This window comes from Rhinatrema bivittatum, chromosome 3 (assembly GCF_901001135.1).
Source record: "Rhinatrema bivittatum chromosome 3, aRhiBiv1.1, whole genome shotgun sequence".
NCBI classification, from domain to species: Eukaryota; Metazoa; Chordata; class Amphibia; order Gymnophiona; family Rhinatrematidae; genus Rhinatrema; species Rhinatrema bivittatum.
Window position 1 is genome coordinate 141,023,840 of NC_042617.1, and position 20,195 is coordinate 141,044,034.

At 43.9% G+C, this 20,195-nt stretch overlaps 1 protein-coding gene across 4 annotated transcripts in view; it reads left to right on the top strand.

Moving 5' to 3' along the window:
• RALGAPA2 (Ral GTPase activating protein catalytic alpha subunit 2) overlaps positions 1 to 20,195 on the top strand; it is a 1,327,630-nt gene that overhangs the window by 500,526 nt on the left and 806,909 nt on the right. For all 4 annotated transcript variants that reach the window (XM_029593760.1, XM_029593759.1, XM_029593761.1 and 1 more), the window contains 2 exons: positions 5,276 to 5,366; positions 14,425 to 14,601. In XM_029593760.1, coding sequence (XP_029449620.1) covers positions 5,276 to 5,366; positions 14,425 to 14,601 — 268 coding nt within the window. The remainder of the gene's footprint in view (positions 1 to 5,275; positions 5,367 to 14,424; positions 14,602 to 20,195) is intronic.

Here is a 20,195-nt window from a genome sequence, read left to right on the forward strand (position 1 = left end):
GCACTTTCACTGCATCAGCGTCTTTCCTTGTCTTTTCTTGTCCAGGGTTCTAGGAACAAGGTAGGTCTTGGCAGCAGACTAGCAGGCAGCGCTGCTTCAAGGCCAAGGGATTGTAGAGTGATGAACGGAGGGACCAGGGTAGTGGCTCCGGGGTCCTTCGAGGGCAGTCCGAAGGGGCTGCCCGAAGGGGCGCACAAAGGCCCGCCCCCGGCCGACCAGCCGGGGGCGGGCCTTTGTGAAGGTAGGCTTCGGAGAGGATGGGCCAGAATGAGCCCTCTTTCTTGGGCAGGATAAAATAGATGGAATAATGCCCCCTATTTACTTGGGTATAGGTACCAGAGTTATAGCCCTCAGACTGAGGAGCCTTATCAGTGTGGATTCCGCTGCCAGTTTCTTGAGCCTGGGAGTGGCAACATGATATCACGAACCTGTCCCGAGGGATTCTGCAAAATTCCAGAGAATAGCTTTCTTGTATGATGTCCAGTACCCATTTGTCTGACGTGATCTTGACCCACCACTGTAGAAGAGGGAAAGTCTACCCCATCTCCTCTTCCCGTGGATCGGTCGGCCCAACTTCATTGGGAAGCTTGGGTCGAGCCTGAGCCCGAACCTGTCACTCTTTTGGGTTGCCAATTCCGAAAGGACTGAGATAGTCCCGAGGGTTTAGGTGACCTGAAAGGACGGGTTTCTGAAGGGCCAGAAGCGCTGGGAGCCCCTGGCCCAACCCCTCACTGTGCAGCTCTAATATGGCAGGCTGCGCAGAGAGAGTGTCGCCTGAGCTTCTTGACTGCCGGGGCCATGTCCTGTGCATTTAGCTGGTTATTGTCTATCAGGCATGCACCGACTCGCCTAGTCACACATATGTCTAAGCGGTCGGTTGAGCGAGGAGTTATGCGTGCGGTTATGCATCGCTACATGGAGAGTCAACCGAGCCAAAAATGGGGCCTAGCCCATTGGGGGTGGGGTGCCCCTCCCCGCTCAACCTGCTCGGAACCCTCTTCCCTCGCTCGAACGGAGTTTGGGAATTGAAGTCAGTACAGTGTGCCGAGCAAGGAAACCGGAGGAAAGACTTATCAAAGCCCTTCCACATCTCTGGATTGGAGGACTTCTTCTCTATTTACCTGGTCTCAGCACTTACCTGTTGAGTACAGAGACTGTCTCCGGCTGTGGGGGGAGAGGGCTATGGCCTTCACCGCCATGCTCTGCTTCTGCACCCACTGCCTTTCAGCTGCTTCAGCAGCTTTGTCCACGCCGGGAACCGGCTACTGGACCAAGGCACACCTCTGAGGGATCTCAGAAATCACCTCAGGAATTCTCAACTGGGGGAGGGACCCTTAGGTATCACCGCAGGAGAGCAGGGCTCGATCTTCCTTTAAAGTGAAGGTAAAAAATGTATTTCTTTGGAATAGTGCTGCAATCCCACTAACACCATGCTAATGTGGGGATAGCGTCCGCATCTGCTAGGAGATGGAGAGATACTGAAGAGCTGAGGTCACTGCAGGGGTATATCTAGGGTGACGTCAGCTTTGAAACCAGACTCCGTCTCCCATCTGCTAGCAGAGGAACACATAACCCACTGGTCCTGAGTCCATCTCACTACACGCTAGGAAATTGTATGCTGAAGTTTTTTTTTTTTTCCCCTAGCAAGTGCAATGTCTGTGGCATTTAACAATCTGGAGTATGTTTTTCAAAAATCAATGAATTGGCTGTCTTGCAACAACCTAGTGCTGAACCTAAAAAACCCCCCAGAAATTGTTTCTCACATTCTGAACCCAAGATTGTCGTTTCTATTTGGTTCTTTAAAGATGTTAATATCTCAATTAAATATGAAGCATGGCACTTAGGAATTCATCTAGACTCAGCCCTCTCCTTATACACACAAATCCAGCTATTGCTTTGCAATTCTTTTTTCAAACTTCGGATGGTACTTACTATCAAGCCTATGGTAACATCATCTGATTTCTGTCTTACAGAGGCACTAATTCTTACTTCATTAGATTACTTAAACTCTTTCTATTTAGGTTCAGCTCTACAAACCTTTCAAAATTCAATAGCTCATCTTGTCTCAGGAATGCCTCTACATTCTCCTATATCTCCAACTCTAGCCCTTTTTCACTGGCTCCCCATATCGTGGTGTATACTATTTAAAGTTCTCACATTAGTAATCAAAACAGTTAATGATCTTGCTCCCAATAGTCTACCCAAACCTGTCAGTTATTTTCCTATGTGCCCTTTACATTCTGCATCAAAGGGTTTTCTTGTCAACTCCTCTGTCAAAATGATAAGCCTGGCCCAATCCTGTGAACGAATGTTCATTGTTGCGGGCTTTCAGTTGTGGAATGAGTTCCCTGCCCTTCACAAGGCAGAGAAGGACCTACTGCACTTCAGAAAACTTCTGAAAACCAACCTATTCTAATCTGCATTTCACCCTAGTTGCTGCAATATATGATATTTCAGGTAAAATGAAAGGCTTGGGAAGGGCGACTGCCAAATAAACTCAATCTAATTGGCTAGTAGATTGTATTTCATGCTTCTTTGTATTGGCCGGTTTACAGATTTGCTGTTCAGTGGGGGGGTTTTTTTTCATCTTTTGCTTTGCTCTGCACTGCAACACTGGGTTTGGACTCCTCACACGTTATGGCTGATTCATGCCTGCTTGTTGATGGAGAAAGCAAGTTCGCTTACCTATAAATAGGGTTCTCTGTAGACAACAGAATGAATCAGCCATACTTAATACCTGCCTGCTTCCCTAGAGAGTTGACTACCTCACTATATCTTAAACTCTAAAAGAGACTGAGGGGCTTATGAGGCAGTATGCGTGCATGGGAACTACTGCGCATTCTCAATAAGACTTTTACTGAGCTGTGATAGCTAGGTTCGTGTTGGCAGCATCAGATGATATTACCCACACGTTAGGGCTGATTCATCCTGGTGTTTACGTGGAACTCTTGTGTTGATAGTGAACCCTTGTCCTGTGGCGTGGTTGGTGCAGCTTAGTAGGTGAACCCACTACGCCCTTGCTAACAGATGGCAGACACATCCTGGACTGAGACAGAGCTGGACCTTCACCTATACCAGCCCCATTCCCCACACGTTGAGCCTTTGGGTTCCAGGGGCTGGCAGGTCTTAGGTGAGTGTCCCACAATGTGGTAGAAAGAGAGAGTCTGAGGCTGAGCTGAGATCTGGGCAGGCAGTGGTCAGTCAGTAATCAGGTTCAGGCTGAGGATCAGGGCAGGCAGCGAACAAGATGCAGTTGAAGTCCGTATCACTGGTCAGTGGCAGACAGCAGGCAAGAGAGTAGTCTGTGTCCCTAGCAGAGGTCACTGGCGGGTGGCAGGCAAGAGAGTAGTCCAGGTCCGTAGCAGAGGTCAATAACAGCAGCAGACAAGCAGGAGCAAGGTGTAAGGAACAGGGCAGGAGAAATCAACATGCACTGCAAGCTTCAAGAGGACCTGTTGCTGAGGCAAAGACTGACTGAGCGGCTGAGTCTTAAATCCCTAGGGTTGGCTGACATCATTGGAGAGGGCCTACTGAGAGTTCCTGCCATGAGGCCTTTAAGAGGCTCCACGCTGTCCATTCACACAGAGGCCCGGCACTGTGGCTACATTGCTGGTGTGGAGGGCTGAGGGACTATCACGGCTGGTGGCATTCCTGTTATGCAGGGCCAGGTGTGGTGTTTGCATCAGTGGAGCCCAGGGGTGAGGTCGGCCACAACTGCTGATGTGCCTGTTACAACTCTGTTTACAGATAAGCAAATTAGCTTTTTCTTTCTCCAATTGGCTGCTTGTGTTTGGCTGCTAATGTTCTTTATGTGGTGACTGGTGTGGCAGGTTTTCTGTTGTGCATGACATAGATCCAGGTTTTACACCAATCTTTGTCCTTTTGTGTGTGCTGTGTTATTGTGTCCTTTCTGTGCTTTAGGAGCATTTCCATGTTGTATGCGAAAGGTGTATGTTTTATGCACAGAGTTAGTTGAGTAATATAACTAGCACCAGTTTCATCCATTAGTATAGCATCTTTCTTTTATATTCAGTATAATTTTTCCAATTTTGATTTATGGTCATATGCATAATTGTCCACTTTCTATTTTCTTTGTATTCCTCCTTTTGTATATTAATTTCTGTGTGGACAAACCATGTATGTACCTCTGTAAAGATCCTGAGTCTTCCAGTCCATGTTTCCTACCAGTTTATGTATGTATACTCTGGGATTTTCTCCAGAGTGGAAGAGATGGCCTTTGCAATGCGAAGCTGTACATCCTGCTTCCTATCTTGATTTGAACTTGTTCTTTTGCTTCTGTGGTGCATCCTTTCTAAGTATCCATTCTTTTTCTTTCTGTTCCATTATGGTATGCTCCTCCCAACCTATCAGGTCCCATGTTGCATTTTCTAATAGCAAAGCTACAGAGAACACACTGTAAAGTGGCAACAAGAAAAAAAACTTAAAATGTTAAATTCTTTGCAATTTCATTTTTGTGGTTTGGATGATTGAGTATGAGTTCAGGAGTATGGTTACAAGTTTGTACTGTCGATACAAGTAGCAGGTACGTACACACACACACACACATTTATATCTGTCTATCTCTATATATGGCATCTTTGGAGGAGAAACCATTATCTCTTTATAAGCAGCAAGAACGGCTAATGAAATGGTACCCTTTAGCATCTCTGCACTTACCTTTCTTTGACATTTCATGTCAGGAGAATATGAGATAGGACAGAATATAGAACAGCCTAGATCCCATGATTTCCCTTGGAAAGAAAACAATTTGAGCAAGTTCTCCATAGGACATAATAGGAGCTGCATATGTAAAGGGAAGCCTGATTAGATTTAAATATAATTGGGTTGGAGGCCTCTGGGAGATTAATAAAACTTACTTAAATGTGTGAATAAATAACTTCTTTTGGGTTAGGGGTGGAGCGGAGGATGTAGCATTTATGATTGCTACACTTCCTGCATACCCTAAATGTCCTCCCCCCCCCCCGCCCCCCCACCAGGCCATGGAGAATACATTTTTTGTTTGCACTGAAAAGCTCCCAGATAGACTTTTTGTATCAATAGTGATTTGCTAAAACAGATTTCTTATCTGCTTTCTTAAAGATGGCTGTAGATTTATATGTATATATAGGAATTATAAGTTACTTTTGAAGACAATATATGCCTTGTCTGTGGAATATTCAACGTGTTCATAGTGCTTCAAAACCATAGAACAGTAAATGTTCTTCCAAACTGCAATTGTATTCTAAGAATCAAATATTTTAATCTTTGTCTGAAGATTTTAGTACGACGGAGCAGCAGCCCTGGAGAACTAGAGTGGCATACAGACTTAGAACACACTGAAGGAAGACACCGGGAATGGGGAAAGAGTAAGTATTATGAAATAAAAATATTTTTGTTAAGAATATTGTAATCAACATAGGGAACAATTTTTCAGACTGCATTGGGACAAAGCCTATGGGTACTTTTAACCCATGTAATTTGCACCAGTTTTGAAAGCAAAAGTATACATGTACTTTCTCTTTGAGGCTTGCTGCTGGTACTAAATTGCCATTTATCCCAGGACAAGCAGGATGCTAGTCCTCACATATGGGTGACGTCACTGACGGAGCCTTATTGCGGGAAAACTTCTGTCAAAGTTTCTAGAAACGTTTGACTGGCACTGTGAGGCCACTGAGCATGCCCAGCATGCCATGATATTCTCTGCCACAGGGGTCTCACTCTAGTCTTCGTTTTTCCACGCTGCTGTAGGCATCGCGGTCATAGGAGCTCTCTGAGTTTTATACTCAATTCTGACTGAAAAGTCATCTCTTAAAAATTTCTCTCCCTTAGGGGATCTCACTCTCATATATCCCACCGGATGGTGCGATATACATACCGTTTTCAATTCAAAAACGATAAAATTTTTCTCTCACAATTTCATTTTCATCGACGGCTGTCGACAATACCATGGCTTCGGGTTTTAAAAAATGCCCGATCTGCAATCGGACCATGTCGGTCACAGACCCGCACCTCGAATGCGTCGTCTGGGCGAAAAACACGATATTTCGTCCTGTCAGCAATGTCAGGAAATGACACCGAAGGGAAGAAAACTCCGGCAGGAAAAAATTGAACAACTTTTTCACCTGCAACTAATTCCTTCACCTTCGACTAAATCTTCCCCAGCAGGAATTACAAAGAAAGTCCTGCTGAAAAAGCGGTGACTGGACGGTTCTGGGGATAAAGCATCGCCATCACCATCAACGTCATCGATGAGATCAGAGACTGAGGTAAGGCCTAAACACAAACATCGACATCAGCATGCTTCCGCGTCTCCATCAGTTCCCTCCCTGGAGGAACCGAGCGGGAAATGGCCAAAACATAAGGATACATCGCCGTCTCCTAGGCCTCCCTCAGTACAGACTACATAGCCGTTGCAGGAAATGTTATCTCCTCCTCCATCGGCGCCGACTGTTCCACCCGTATCACAGCACTTGACTACATTGATTAAAGAAGCGGTAAGGCAAGCCCTAAAAGACCAACTACCAGCGACCATGCCAATGCCGGCGATGATGCCGGTGACATCTCCCCCACCAGTGACGTCACCGATGCCGGTAAACATACCGATGATGATAGCAGTATCAGTACCGGCGACATCGCGGATGCCGGGATCACTCCCGTTGCCGGGGACAACCCCGATGCTAGTGACTTCGATGCCACTGATGACCGCACCGGCGATACCAATATCGATGCCTCCTCTTTTTTCGGAGTCTTTATCGATGCCGTCCATTTCATCGGTTCCGATACCGATGTCCATGGTCACACTGGCGCCAACACAAAGGAAAAATGGAACAACATCGACAACCACTAAACAACCATCGAAGAGACCGATATCCTCGATGCCAAAGTCTTCATCAACGGTGCCACTTCTTACTGAGGCTTCAAGATCCACAGATGCAGCACTGTATAATATCTTACAAAGAAGATACCAGAAGTTATTGGATTCTTTGCCATCCAACCCAAGGGAAGAAGATTCTTCTACTGAAGACACTTTGCCAGGACCTTCGGGCCTTCTTCCTCCACCTAAAGCATCAATACCACAACAAAAAACTCCAGAATATGATACATGAGTCATACTGCTTCAGACACTTCATCAGAAGACTTTGTGTGACCCATCACCACCACATCCCAGAAAACAATCTCCTCCCGAAGATCTCACCTTCACCACATTTGTGCAGGAGATGGCAGACTCCATCCTCTTTAAATTGGAAACAGAGCAGGACACTAGACAACAGACCTTGGAGGTACTCCAATTCGTTGACCCTCCAAAACAGGTTGTGGCAATTCCAACCCATGATGTTCTATTACAGCTACAACATCGTCTTTGGGAACATCCCTGCTCTGTTCCTGCAGTAAATAAGAGTGGATAGTACCTACCTAGTGCAATTCACTCCTGGATACCAAAAGTCACAACTTCCCCACCACTCAGTGGTCATGGAATCAGCGCAGAAAAGGTCTAAAAGAACAAGGGTCCCCTCATCAAATCCCCCAGGTAAAGACCATAGGTTTCTGGATTCCCTGGGTCATAAAGTGTTTCAAGGTGCAATGTTGAATTCCAGGATCTCATCCTATCACCTCTATATGACTCAGTACCAGAGAAATCTATGGAAACAAATTGAGGAGTTTGTTCCATCTCTTCCCACACAATACCAGGAGGCTGCACAGGCCATCATAAACAAAGGTTTAGAAGCCGGAAAACATGAAATCCGAGCTGCCTACAATGGCCTTGAGATTTTTTCAAGAGTGGCTGCGTCAGACATCAGTGCCAGGAGGTGGGCTTGGCTCAAGGCCTCAGACCTTAGGTCAGAGGTCCAGGATAAGTTGGTGGATCTCCCCTGCCTAGGAGACAACTTATTCAGATCCAAGGTACAGGATGCTGTGTCTCATTTAAAAGAGCACACAGAAGCATTGAGACAGCTCTCTTCCCTCCATACATACTGGCCGTAGACCTCCAAGGAAAGACACCAGACTGCCTTTCTACCGACAATGGAGATATTACCCTCCTGCATCTAGACAAAGGCCCTCCAGAACTCAGCAAAGACCGCAACCACGGCAACAGAGAGCAGCTAGGCCCCAACCTGCTCCACAAACAGGACCTGCTGCTGGTTTTTGAAATTTCATCCAGAGAACTGAGCCTTTACTCAAATCCTCAGCCAGGACTACCAGTGGGAGGCCGGATATCCAAATTTTACAACAATTGGATGTCAATAACATCAGACCAATGGGTCTTATCAATAATATATCGAGGATATCAACTCAATTCCATCTCAATTCCCCAAGATTTTCCACCAACTCAATCTCATCTCAACGAAAATCATATACTTCAATTACAAATAGAATTATCCACCCTTCTGATGAAAACCAGGGCTACTTTGATCTCAGTGGATCCAAGCCATTCAACTACTGCATTCTCCAATTCAAGTAACCCACCAGCTACACTATCGTTCAGTGTCAATCCTTGACATATGTAAAGCAGCAACATGGAGTTCTCTTCATACCTTTGCAGCTCATTACTGTTTGGACAGATAAGGACGACAAGATTCAGCCTATGGACAATCTGTCTTAAAGAACTTGTTTCCAGTTTAATCCCAACTCCTTCTACATCCAACCTGCTGTAATCTTCGGCTGATTCATTTTCAACAACAATACATCACTGTTGCTTCACAACAAAATGACTCAGCCTCTAGCTTGCTATTCACCCATATGTGAGGTCTAGCATCCTGCTTGTCCTGGGATAAAGCAAAATTGCTTACCTTGTAATAGGTGTTATCCCAGGACAGCAGGATGTAGTCCTCACTGAACCCACCCGCCACCCTGCGGAGTTGGGTCTCATACCTTTTATTATTTTATTTTTTGCTAAAGCTTATTGCTACAGTACGAGACTAGAGTGAAACCCCTGTGGCAAAGAATACCATGGCATGCTGGGCATGCTCAGTGGCCTCACAGTGCCAGTCAAATTTTCTAGAAACTTTGACAGAAGTTTTCCTGCAATAGGGCTCCATCAGTGATGTCACCCATATGTGAGGACTACATCCTGCTGTCCTGGGATAACACCTATTACAAGGTAAGCAATTTTGCTGAATATACCTCTTTTTTGTGCGGGTGGTATTTCTGTGGAAAATAAGGCACATACAGTTGAAAATACAATCTGCACTCTCTATTTCTTCTCCTGATGTAAACTCACCCCCAGGAATGCCTCCTCTGATTTTCAGACAGCCAGTTTAGATGTGTAAATTGCTATTGGTTGTAAAGGCAGAAATGAGAAATTATATTTTCCGATATTCCAGAAACTGCACAAGTTATCTATTATCCAGTGGGTCTCCTTTAAAGTGTTGGTTTTGAATTTTAATGTTTAAAATGAGATAAGACCAGATAATGTGGCTAAATGACTAATCAACCATATTGCCCTCTGCATTGTTAGCCAATGAGTTATTTAGTGGTTTCAACTATGTATAGGGACTTTCATTTTCAGTTTAAACTGATTTTCACCCATAAATTCCTGGATGTTACCTAAGGTGAAAATCAGTTGTATCTGATTTTCACTCAAATTTTATGTGGCAGCATTTCCGAAACTCTCTGAAGCCAGTTCAGGCAGAAGAGCCTTCTGTATTTTGTCCCTCCCTTCTCCCTACCCCCAAGCAGTAAAAATGTGATGACCTCATCTCTGTGCGCCTGGGAAGCCACTGCTTAGGTGAAAGCTTTTCCAGTGCATGGAGATGAGGTCACGCACACTGAGACTGCATGGCTACTCTTGGCTCCTGTAGAAGATCATGGCTGCCATCAGGAGTAGGGTCAAAGCTGCTCGTTTACCTCTGGGAGAAGGCTGGAACGACTGCTTTGTCATGTTGGCCGGACCATGGTTTCACAGTCATCCGCTACTACCAGAAGCAGCAGCTCATCACCAGAAGAACTTCCTGGCAGGATTCCTTCTTCTCTGGCTCAGCGCAGACTCATGACATGCATTGCAGAGTATGGGAACATTAGCATGCTACTGAAAACAAACAGGAGGAGCCTGGAGTCACCATAGCTGGTAAGGATGAATACTCTTGGAAGAGAGGGGATTCTAGGGGAGGGAAGGAGAAAGGGAGATTCTTTGAAGGGGGAAAGAGACATGGGGGAATCTTTGAAGGAGGCTGAGAGATGGAAATGGATTATTTGAACAGAAGAAATTGCCATACTGGGTCAGACCAAGGGTCCATGAAGTCCAGCATACTGTTTACAACAGTGGCCAATCCAGTCTACAAATACCTGGCAAGTACCCAAAAACAAAGTATATCCCATACTACTAATGCTAGTAATAGCAGTAGCTGTTTTCTAAGTCAGCTTGATTAATAGGAGGTAATGGGGAGCGTGAATAAAAGAGAGAATGATTAATATTGTTTGAGGTGGATTGTCATTGTTTTTATGTTTTTTCCCTTTATTTTTATTCAGTTTTACATAATTACAAAGCATAAACTTTGTACAGAAAAGCATGCAACTTCATTTCAGAAAACCAAGAAATAAAAAGTAACATCAAAAATATATTAGTAGACCACAAATATTGGGGGGAGAAGAAATTAGAGGAGAATTAAAGAAAACTCAATCCACAATAAAATGTTGTTTTAACCCATTCTGGGTGGTTTTTGGTAGGACAGGTAAAATATTCTCTTAAAGAAAAATAAATTGCTTTGACTATTGTCCTGTTAATGTCAATCAAAATAGGAATGTCTATAAATCATTACTTTTATTTTTGTATTTATATACTCTTGTTCCTAATAAAAGAATAGTGACTTGTAGGATGGTATACAGTATACTGATATTCTATATATGAATTCTGTTTACTGAGCTTTACCATTTTAGCACATTTAATGCTTTCTAAAAAAATAATGATATGTACTAACGGGCTGGTCATCCGTGGTAGATCCTGCTAGCATGGCAGCATATGGAAAAAAAATGCAAATGCTTTGGTCATGAGCTTACTACCTATTAATACAATTTTTATAAACTTTCAGAAAATTTACCACGGGAGCATGACCCATGGGAAATTTACTGCTCCCTAAGGTGAAATAGTTAACTGATAGCATGCTAATTTAAGGAAGCTTGGCCTTATAGCTCAGTTAGCATGCAGTGGTGACATCTAGTGGCTGGCCTTAGGACCCATGATAGCAAGGTTCTAGAGGAGGTCCTTGTGCATGACCTTTTGGTGAGAACAATTAAAAAAAAAAAAAAAAAAAAAAAAAGGGGGGAGGGGGTTAGGCATTGTCCTGAGTATTCTTCATGCCCCCTTTTTGCCCTCAGCAGCTTGATTGGGCCCCTACTCTGAGGGTTGGATAGCAGGAATTGTATTCCAAAGTGTGCTTTTCAAAAGATTGGCAGCATTACAATAAAAAAAAGCAAACTGGAAGAAAGTTAACTGCTCACCTCCTGCCGGTTTGCCCATTCAGGTGTGTTTTGTTGGGATGGGATGATCAAAGAGATGGGAAAATCATGGTAGATGATATTTGTATGGCAGGGAGGACAATTTGAAAAGGTGAGCATCAAAAAATGTGTAAGTGGCAGAGAAGGGAATTGGATGTGGGGGCTTGACTTTGGCTTTGCAGTATCTTGGGGAGGCCACTTCTGCTACTGACATGAATGGCCACACACTGCTACTATGGCTGTGCTCCTATTCGTGCTTTCACATTCATTGCATCATTAGCTATATAGATAGTGCATTAGTAGAAAGTTTAATACGCTTGTTAATATTGGCTAGTTACACACTAACACAAGTTGGTGCATAGACTCCTATATACTTTCTTTGTTATATTCTGTGTACTGTGCATTATAGAGCTGTTATAAATTTGAGAGTAAACTGATAGCAACTCATTTTTCTAGAACTACATTATCCTTTTGTAATTTGCTACCGCACCCTTTCTTAATGGTGTGATTTGTTATCGGTCCATTGCAAAAAAGCATTCAGACTATGAAAGAGTATGTCATGTACTGTCAAGCCATACATATTAAAATGACCAGATTTTGGTGCTTTGTAGCATCCTTTATTATCAGGAAGATCATTACAACTAACACACATCCTGTTTTCCCAAGAATCTTCCTGTTAAGTGAATTGGAGCCACTGTACTTTGGTAGAATTCTAGTAAATTATTTCCCAAATGTAAAAATTATAGGGGTTCAATCACCACATACATAAAAGGAGAGAAAAAGTAGCAGAATTATAAAGGAAAGCAAAACAAACCACCAACAACCTTTTTTGAATAAATAAACATAAGAAATGCCATGCTGGGTTAAACCAAGGACCATCAAGCCCAGCATTCTGTCTCCAACAGTGGCCAGTCCTGGTCTTAAGTATCCATCAGATCTCCAGTGGTTGATTTGTTTCTTGTATTTCACTCCTAGGGATAAGTGCCAGCTTTCCCATGCCTGCCTGAATAATAACTGGTCTTAGACTTTTCCTTCAGGAACTCCTCCAATCCTCTTTTGAACCTTACCATGTTAGTTGCCTTGACCACATACTCTGGCAACAGATTCCATTGCTTGATTGTGTGTCGAGCGAAAAAAAGTAATTGATATAATTAGTTTTAAGTTTGCCAATTGCTAGTTTCATGGAGTGTTCCCTAGTTCTAGTGATGATTGAAAAATGGTAAATAACAGTTCCCTATTCACCCATTCCATCCCATTCATGATTTTATAAATTTCAATCATGTCCCCTCTCAGTAGTTTCTTTTCTAAGCTAAAAAGTCCTCATCTGTTTAGTCTTCTCTATAAGGGAGCTTTTCCATCCCCTTCACTTTCAATGCATATCACTTTCAATGCATATCACTTTCAATGCATATCCAGCATAGCTCTTTGCCTCAACAGCAGGGGAGAATGAAGAAAAGATGATTTATATTCAGGCAACAACAACAAGGACTGAATTACATAGTCTGGGTAAACAAATAATCGTGGGTGTAGCTTGCTTGTTACGGCGGTTACTACCCCAAATCAGTTAAGCCTGATACTTCACTTTCAATACATATCCAGCGTAGCTCTCTGCTTCAATGGCAGGAGGAATGAAGAAAAGTGGATTTATATTCAGACAACCAACAAGGACTGAATTGCGCAGGCTGGGTAAACAAATAAGCGTGGGAGTAACTTGCTTATTGCGGCGGTTACTACCCCTAACCAGTTAAGCTAGATACTTCACTTAGATGCATTTCCAGCACTGCTCTCTACATTAATGGTGGGGGTGGAAGGGAAATAGAACCAAAAGGTTACTAAGGGCCAAGAGTAACAGATAATTATGAGGGAAAAAAAAGTGTGAAAGTTGGCTGGGCAGACTGGATGGGCCGTTTGGTCATCTTCTGCCATCATTTCTATGTTCCTATATGTTTCTTTATCATTTTTGTTGCCTTTCTCTGTATCTTTTCCATGTCCACTACCGGTATATTTTTTTCATATGGGGCGATCAGAACTGCACACAGTAGTCAAGGTGCAGTTGCACCATGGATCTGTATAAAGACATTAGGATATTCTCAGATTTTTTTCTCTAGTCCTTTCCAAATAATTTATAACATTCTATTTGTCTTTTTGACGACTTGTGCACACTGAGCCGAAAATTTCAACGTATTATCCACAAGGACTCCAAGGTCCTTTTCCTAGGGGGGTGACTCTCGAACATGGACCTGAGCATTTTATACTTGTAGTTGGAATTATTTTTCCCTGGGTTCATTAGTTTGCACTTAAATTGCATCTGCCATTTAGAAGCCCCATCTCCTAATCTCACAAGGTCCTTCTGCAGTTCTTCACAGTTCGCTGCCATTTTAATGACTCAAAACAATTTTGTCATCTGCAAATTTGGTCACCTTGCTTGTTCCTTTCTCCAAATCATGTATGAATATGCTAAATAACACTGGTGGTGGTGTTTTTTTTTTTTTTAATTTTGTTTTCCTTTATTCTGTTACTATTTTATTTCTTCCAATAATTATACATTGACATGAATCAGGGGTGTACAGCTATTTTTTTTTTTAATTACCCTTTTTACATTTTTTGCTTTTATATTTTTCATCTTCATTCTCCAGATGGCATGTCCAATAGCTCTGAGAGCCTTTTCCAGGCTGGAAGTGTGTTTCCTCTGAGGTGCAGCCTCATTGCGACTTGCAGGCCATCTGAAGCCACTACATTGGCTTTAGGCTGTCTTTTTCTTCCTAGGGCTAGAGACACCACATTCAAATCATCTGTACTGCAGCTTGGCTGGCCCAATATAACTTGTTTTAAACAGTTCTTCATATATTTGTATTTTGACAATGTTAACCATTTACTGTTCATTTTCTGATTCCTGCTAGTGGGGTTCTTGTTTTAAGCACCTAAATATTTCACACCTTTCCCTAAAATTATTGAGAACTTTAGCTAATCTACATGTAATGCTTTTTAAAGGTGAAAGTATTAGCAGCGACATATCCAGTGGATACAATAATGAGGCAGAAGTTTCTATGATGCCATGGCAGACCAGTGAGGAAGACCATGATGTTCATACACCAACAGATGTTGCTATTGATTCTGATGCACGGCATTGGCTTCAGCTTAGTCCTTCAGATGCTACAACGTTAACAGGTACTTTTATACAATATCATATGTATTCTAGGTTTATATCATTAAGTGATGATTAAAGTGTTTATGCCATTCAGAAACTTAAATCTGCTTAATATCCTGGACTGGTCAGATGGCCTACTAAAAGCATTGCATGATGCTATGCTGAACACCTAGGTTAAATTCCTCTCAGATTTCAGTTCCTTATTCTGCTGGTGCTGAAAGTATAAAACAATCCAGTCAGCAAACTGTACTCAAAACAGGCTATACAAAATACATCATTAGGTAAAAAGCTTTTTCTCTCGCTGTATCCGCAAACACCTTAAGGACAGTATCACTGCTTGTAATTATTTATAAGTTCCAAACACTGGGCAGCATAACTGTATTAAAAACATAATGCAGAAAGATATTACACTATACTTGACCTTAGCCAAAAGGCCGAAAAGCAATGTACTGCAGTGAGTATAGTGAGTACTGTCAATCAGGGCTGGGGGTCCAGGAAGGCAATTTGGTCTGATCCTATAGTGCAAAAGGGGCTTCAGATTGACATATCAAATTTCTTTTTTGTATTTGAAACGTTTCAATACTTGTTTTTATGAACATTTTGTTTTCACATTTAGTCATGGCCTCAAAAGATGGAATTGGCCCAGGCCTCTGAGAAGCCTGATGGTGAATCACAAATCTAAAATCTTAAGTTCTGAAGTGGTTGAGGACAGTATATAAACATTTCCTTTCATGTCATCCCTAACCCTTGCCCTTGGCCAGTACTCTCTGGTGGAACAACTTCTCATCAGAGACTGTAGTTTCAATGCTTGGTAGACCTTTTGTTACTGGGAGAATGGAGCTTATCTCTCTTCCTGGAAGGGGACAGTTATCCCAGGACAAGCAGGATGATAGTCCTCACATATGGGTGACATCACTGGACGGAGCTCTATCGCGGAAAACTTTCTGTCTAAGTTTCTAGAAACTTTTGACTGGCACACTGAGCCCACTGAGCATGCCCAGCATACCATCATCCCTTGAGCCACAGTGTTCTCCCTTCAGTCTTCTTTTTTTCGCGCTGCTATTAACCTCTCGGTGAAGGAGCTCTGTGTGATAGTTTTCACATACCATTTTCCTCAGCGGAAAAAGTTTAAACACTTTTCAAATTTATCCCCTTCATAGGGATTTCCCTTTCTCCACCGTTCGGTGAGTTCTCATATTTTCTCCATTCAATACCTGTCAGAAGGTCGTCGACGGCTGTCCAGCCTTCAAAATGGTAACCGGGATTAAAAAATGCCCGAATTGTCCTCGCACCATGTCCATCACTGACCTGCATGTTGAGTGTGTTTTGTGTTTGGGCGAGGGACACAATGTATCGACATGTCCACAGTGCGCCGAGATGATGGCCAAAGGCAGACGGGCCTATCTGGAGAAGATGGAACATCTCTTCTATCTTCAATTACTTCCATGGATGTCAACATCAACACAGACGTCTCCAGCTGGAGCGGCTAAAAAGTTAGTACTTAAGACTAAACATCGTCCTGATGGAAGTGGTTGACAGATCATCTCAGACTCCATCTTGGTCATCGATAAAATTCGCTTCTTTGCTCGAGAAAAAAAGCACCGAGCATCGTGATAAACATCGCCACCGTCATCGAAGAGCTTCGACCCACAATCTCGGATCGATGCCCGGAGCGCCCTCCATGGCCATAGAGCCGCCTCCGAAAAGACCTAGAGTAGAAGAGTCATCGATACCTTGATGCCTATCACTCCCAGGTGATCCCCACCGCTATCAGTGCCGGGTACCGTGCCACCACAGGGATCTGTGGAAGAGCCGGTTCCGCCTTCTTGCCACCCCCTATAGCTGCTCTGACCTCACCAGCTATAAGGGACGAACTGGACGGTTTCATCCACCAGGCAGTAAAAGAAGCTCTGCGAGATATTCAACCATCGATGCCGATACCGACACCGATTCCATCGCCGGCGCCAATACCATCACCGGCACCGATGCCTGCACCGATGCAGACGCTGGACCTATCGCTGTTTGCACCAATACACGCTAAGCTCGATGCCCTTATTGGAACTATTCTGATGCAACCATTGCCGTCAGGAACGAAGACTCCAATTCCCAATCCCAGGGAAGATGATTCCTCGAAGGATTCGCCGATGCCTGAGCCAATACCGGGGCCATCAGGGATTTCACATCCGAGACTCCCATTTTCTCCATCGGTTCCGCCATCGATGCCGCCGATCAAACCATCGATACCTTTGGTGCCACCTTCCCACCCTCACTCCACTCCTCCACGACGTCCTTCATCGGATACCTGGGATGAGGGAGACATCGATAATTCATCGGATGATATAATATTGGATCCATCCCCTCTAGAGGAGAGGAGGAAATCACCTCCAGAGGACCTCTCTTTTTCAAATTTTGTAAAAGAGATGGCAGATACCATACCTTTCCAACGGTAGCAGAAGAGGATATGAGACAAAAAAACCCTAGAGGTTTTACAATTTGTAGATCCTCCTAAGGAAGTTCTTGAAATACCTGTGCATGAATTCCTCGTGGATCTCCAACACAGACTATGGAAGCATCCTTGTACCATAACACTAGTAAACAAGCAGATTGACGCCACTTACCTGGTTTAACATATACCAGGATTCCAGAAACCTCAGCTTCCACACCAGTCTGTAGTGGTGGAGTTGGCCCAAAAGAAGTCAAAGAGAATCCGCCCACACTCATCTATGCCTCCTGGAAAGGAACAAAAATTTTTAGATACTCTTGGCCAAAAAATGTTCCATTCTTGTTTCCAGAATTGCATCATATTAGTTATATATGACTCAATGCTAGCACAATTTATGGAAGCAAATACAGGAATTGTCTGAGTCACTTCCTCAACAATACCAGGATTCCTTTAATAACATCATATATAAGGGCCTAGAGGCAGGAAAACACGAGGTCCGTGCAGCCTATGACAGTTTTGAAACATCGTCCAGAATGCCTGCAACAGGAATTAGTGCTCGTAGATGAGCCTGGCTGAAGGCTTCTGACCTTAGGTCAGAAATTCAAGAAAAATTGGCAGATCTACCGTGTACTGGAGATAACCTCTTTGGAGAGAAAGTACAAGATGCTGTGACACAACTGAAAGAACATTCTGAGACTCTACGCCAACTCCCCGCTGTTCCAGCAGAGACATCATCTTCTGTATGATGGACAGCCAGTAAAGATACCAGGAAACCCTATTACAGACCACGAGATACTATCTTCCAGCACCCCGAGGTAGGGCATCAAGACCAGCCCATAGAGGGCAATCTAGACAACCAAGGGCATCTTAGGCCTCAACCGCCTCCTCAGACAGCCCTGCATCGGGATTTTGAAACTCTGCCAGAGGACAGTAACCACTCCAAGCCAACCTCAAGTCTACCAGTGGGAGGTTGGATCTCCTTTTTTCGTCCCAATTGGTCGCACATCACCACAGATCAATGGGTACTATCCATTATATCTCAAGGTTACCATCTAGATTTTCTCACAGTACCAAAAGACTCTCCACCAAGCTCGCTTTGGGTACACAAGGATCATTCCACACTTCTGCAAGCAGAATTGTCCACTCTCCTGAGAGCCATGGCCGTGGAACCGGTTCCCCAACCTCAGCAGGGCAGAGGATTCTACTCCCGCTATTTTCTCATTCCAAAGAAAACAGGAGGTCTACGACCCATCTTAGACCTCTGAAAACTCAACAAATTTCTACGGAAGGAAAAGTTCAGGATGGTATCCTTAGGCACCATGCTTTCCCTTCTTCAAACAGGAGATTGGCTATGTTCTCTGGATCTTCAAGATACTTATGCTCACATTCCAATATTTCCCCCTCATTGCAAGTTCCTGCGTTTCCTAGTGGGTCATCAACACTTTCAATACAGAGTACTGCCATTCGGAATTGCCTCAGCACCCCGAGTTTTCACAAAGTGCCTAGCAGTGGCAGCGGCCCGTCTATGCAAGGAAAGCATACATGTATTCCCTTATCTCGAAGACTGGCTCATCAAAAGCCAATCAAGACAAGGAGCTCTCAATTCGCTCAAGTGCACAATCAACCTGCTTCACTCGTTGGGATTTCTAATAAACTACCAAAAATCCCATCTTCTACCATCTCGTCTTCTGCAATTCATCGGAACAGAATTGAACACCACCGTATCCAAAGCCTTCCTCCCAAAAGACCACGCAGAGACTCTGTCCACTTTAGCGAAACGAACAGTGACAGCCCATCAGTTCCTCACTCTGCTCGGCCACATGGCTTCCACAGTTCATGTCACTCCTATAGCCAGATTAGCCATGAGGATAACGCAATGGTCATTGAAATCTCAGTGGCTCCAAACCATTCAACCACTGTCATCTCCAATTCACATATCCCACCAGTTACATTCATCTCTCCTCTGGTGGGCGGACACGAACAATTTGCTGGAAGGCCTACCTTTCCAGCAACCAGTTCCACAAGTAACCTTAATTACAGATGCATCCACCTTGGGTTGGGGAGCACATACTCAAGTTACTTGGACAACACTTGAAACAACTTTCCAAATAATCTTCTTGGAGTTTCGAGCTATTTGTTATGCGCTCTATGCATTCGAGGACTCCTTTCACACAAGACTGTGCTAATACAAACAGACAACACAGTTGCCATGTGGTACCTGAGCAAACAGGGAGGCACGGGCTCTTATCTCCTATGCCAAGAAGCCGCACAAATTTGGGACTGGGCCCTGGCACATTCCATGTTTCTCTGGGCCACTCATCTGGCAGGCATTCACAACGTAGTTGCAGACCGCCTCAGTCGTCAGTTCCAACCCCATGAGTGGTCCATGGATCCTTCAGTAGCGACCAGGATATTCCAACATTGGGGTCAACCAACAATTGACTTCTTTGCATCCAAGATGAATCACAAAGTGGACAGATTCTGCTCCCTGCAGAAACAGAGAAACCAGTCAGCCATGGATGCTTTGCTTGCCCCTGGAACTCAGTTCTTCTATACTTGTATCCCCTGATACCGCTCATAACCAAACCTCTAGTGAAGTTACAACAGGACAAAGGGTCAATGATACTCATAGCCCCGAATTGGCCTCAATCAGGGAACCAATTCGCCTGGGCACAGCACCTACTCTCATAACTCAGGATCAGGGCAGGTTGCGACACCCCAACCTTCACATCTATTCCTCACATCCTGGATGTTGAAAGCTTGATCCTGCAACCACTCAATCTTTCAACTAATGTATCTCAAGTGCTTGTAGCCGCACGAAAACCTTCCACACGAAAATCCTATCATTGCAAGTGGAAGAGATTTACTACGTGGTGCACGCAGACAAGTATTAACCCCTTTTCCTGCCCCACATCATCTTTATAGACTATCTCTGGCACCATTTAGAGTCTGATCTCCAGACCTCGTCAGTGCGGGTACACCTGATTGCTATATCAGCTTACCACAAAAGAGTAGGGGAATCCCCAATATCAGCACAACCTCTTGTCAGTAGGTTTATGAGAGATCTAATCAAGCTTAAACACCCTCTGCAGCCACCAGTCACAGAATGGGACCTTAACATGGTGCTCGCAAGGCTCATGCGTTCTCCTTTGAACCCATAGATTCATGCGA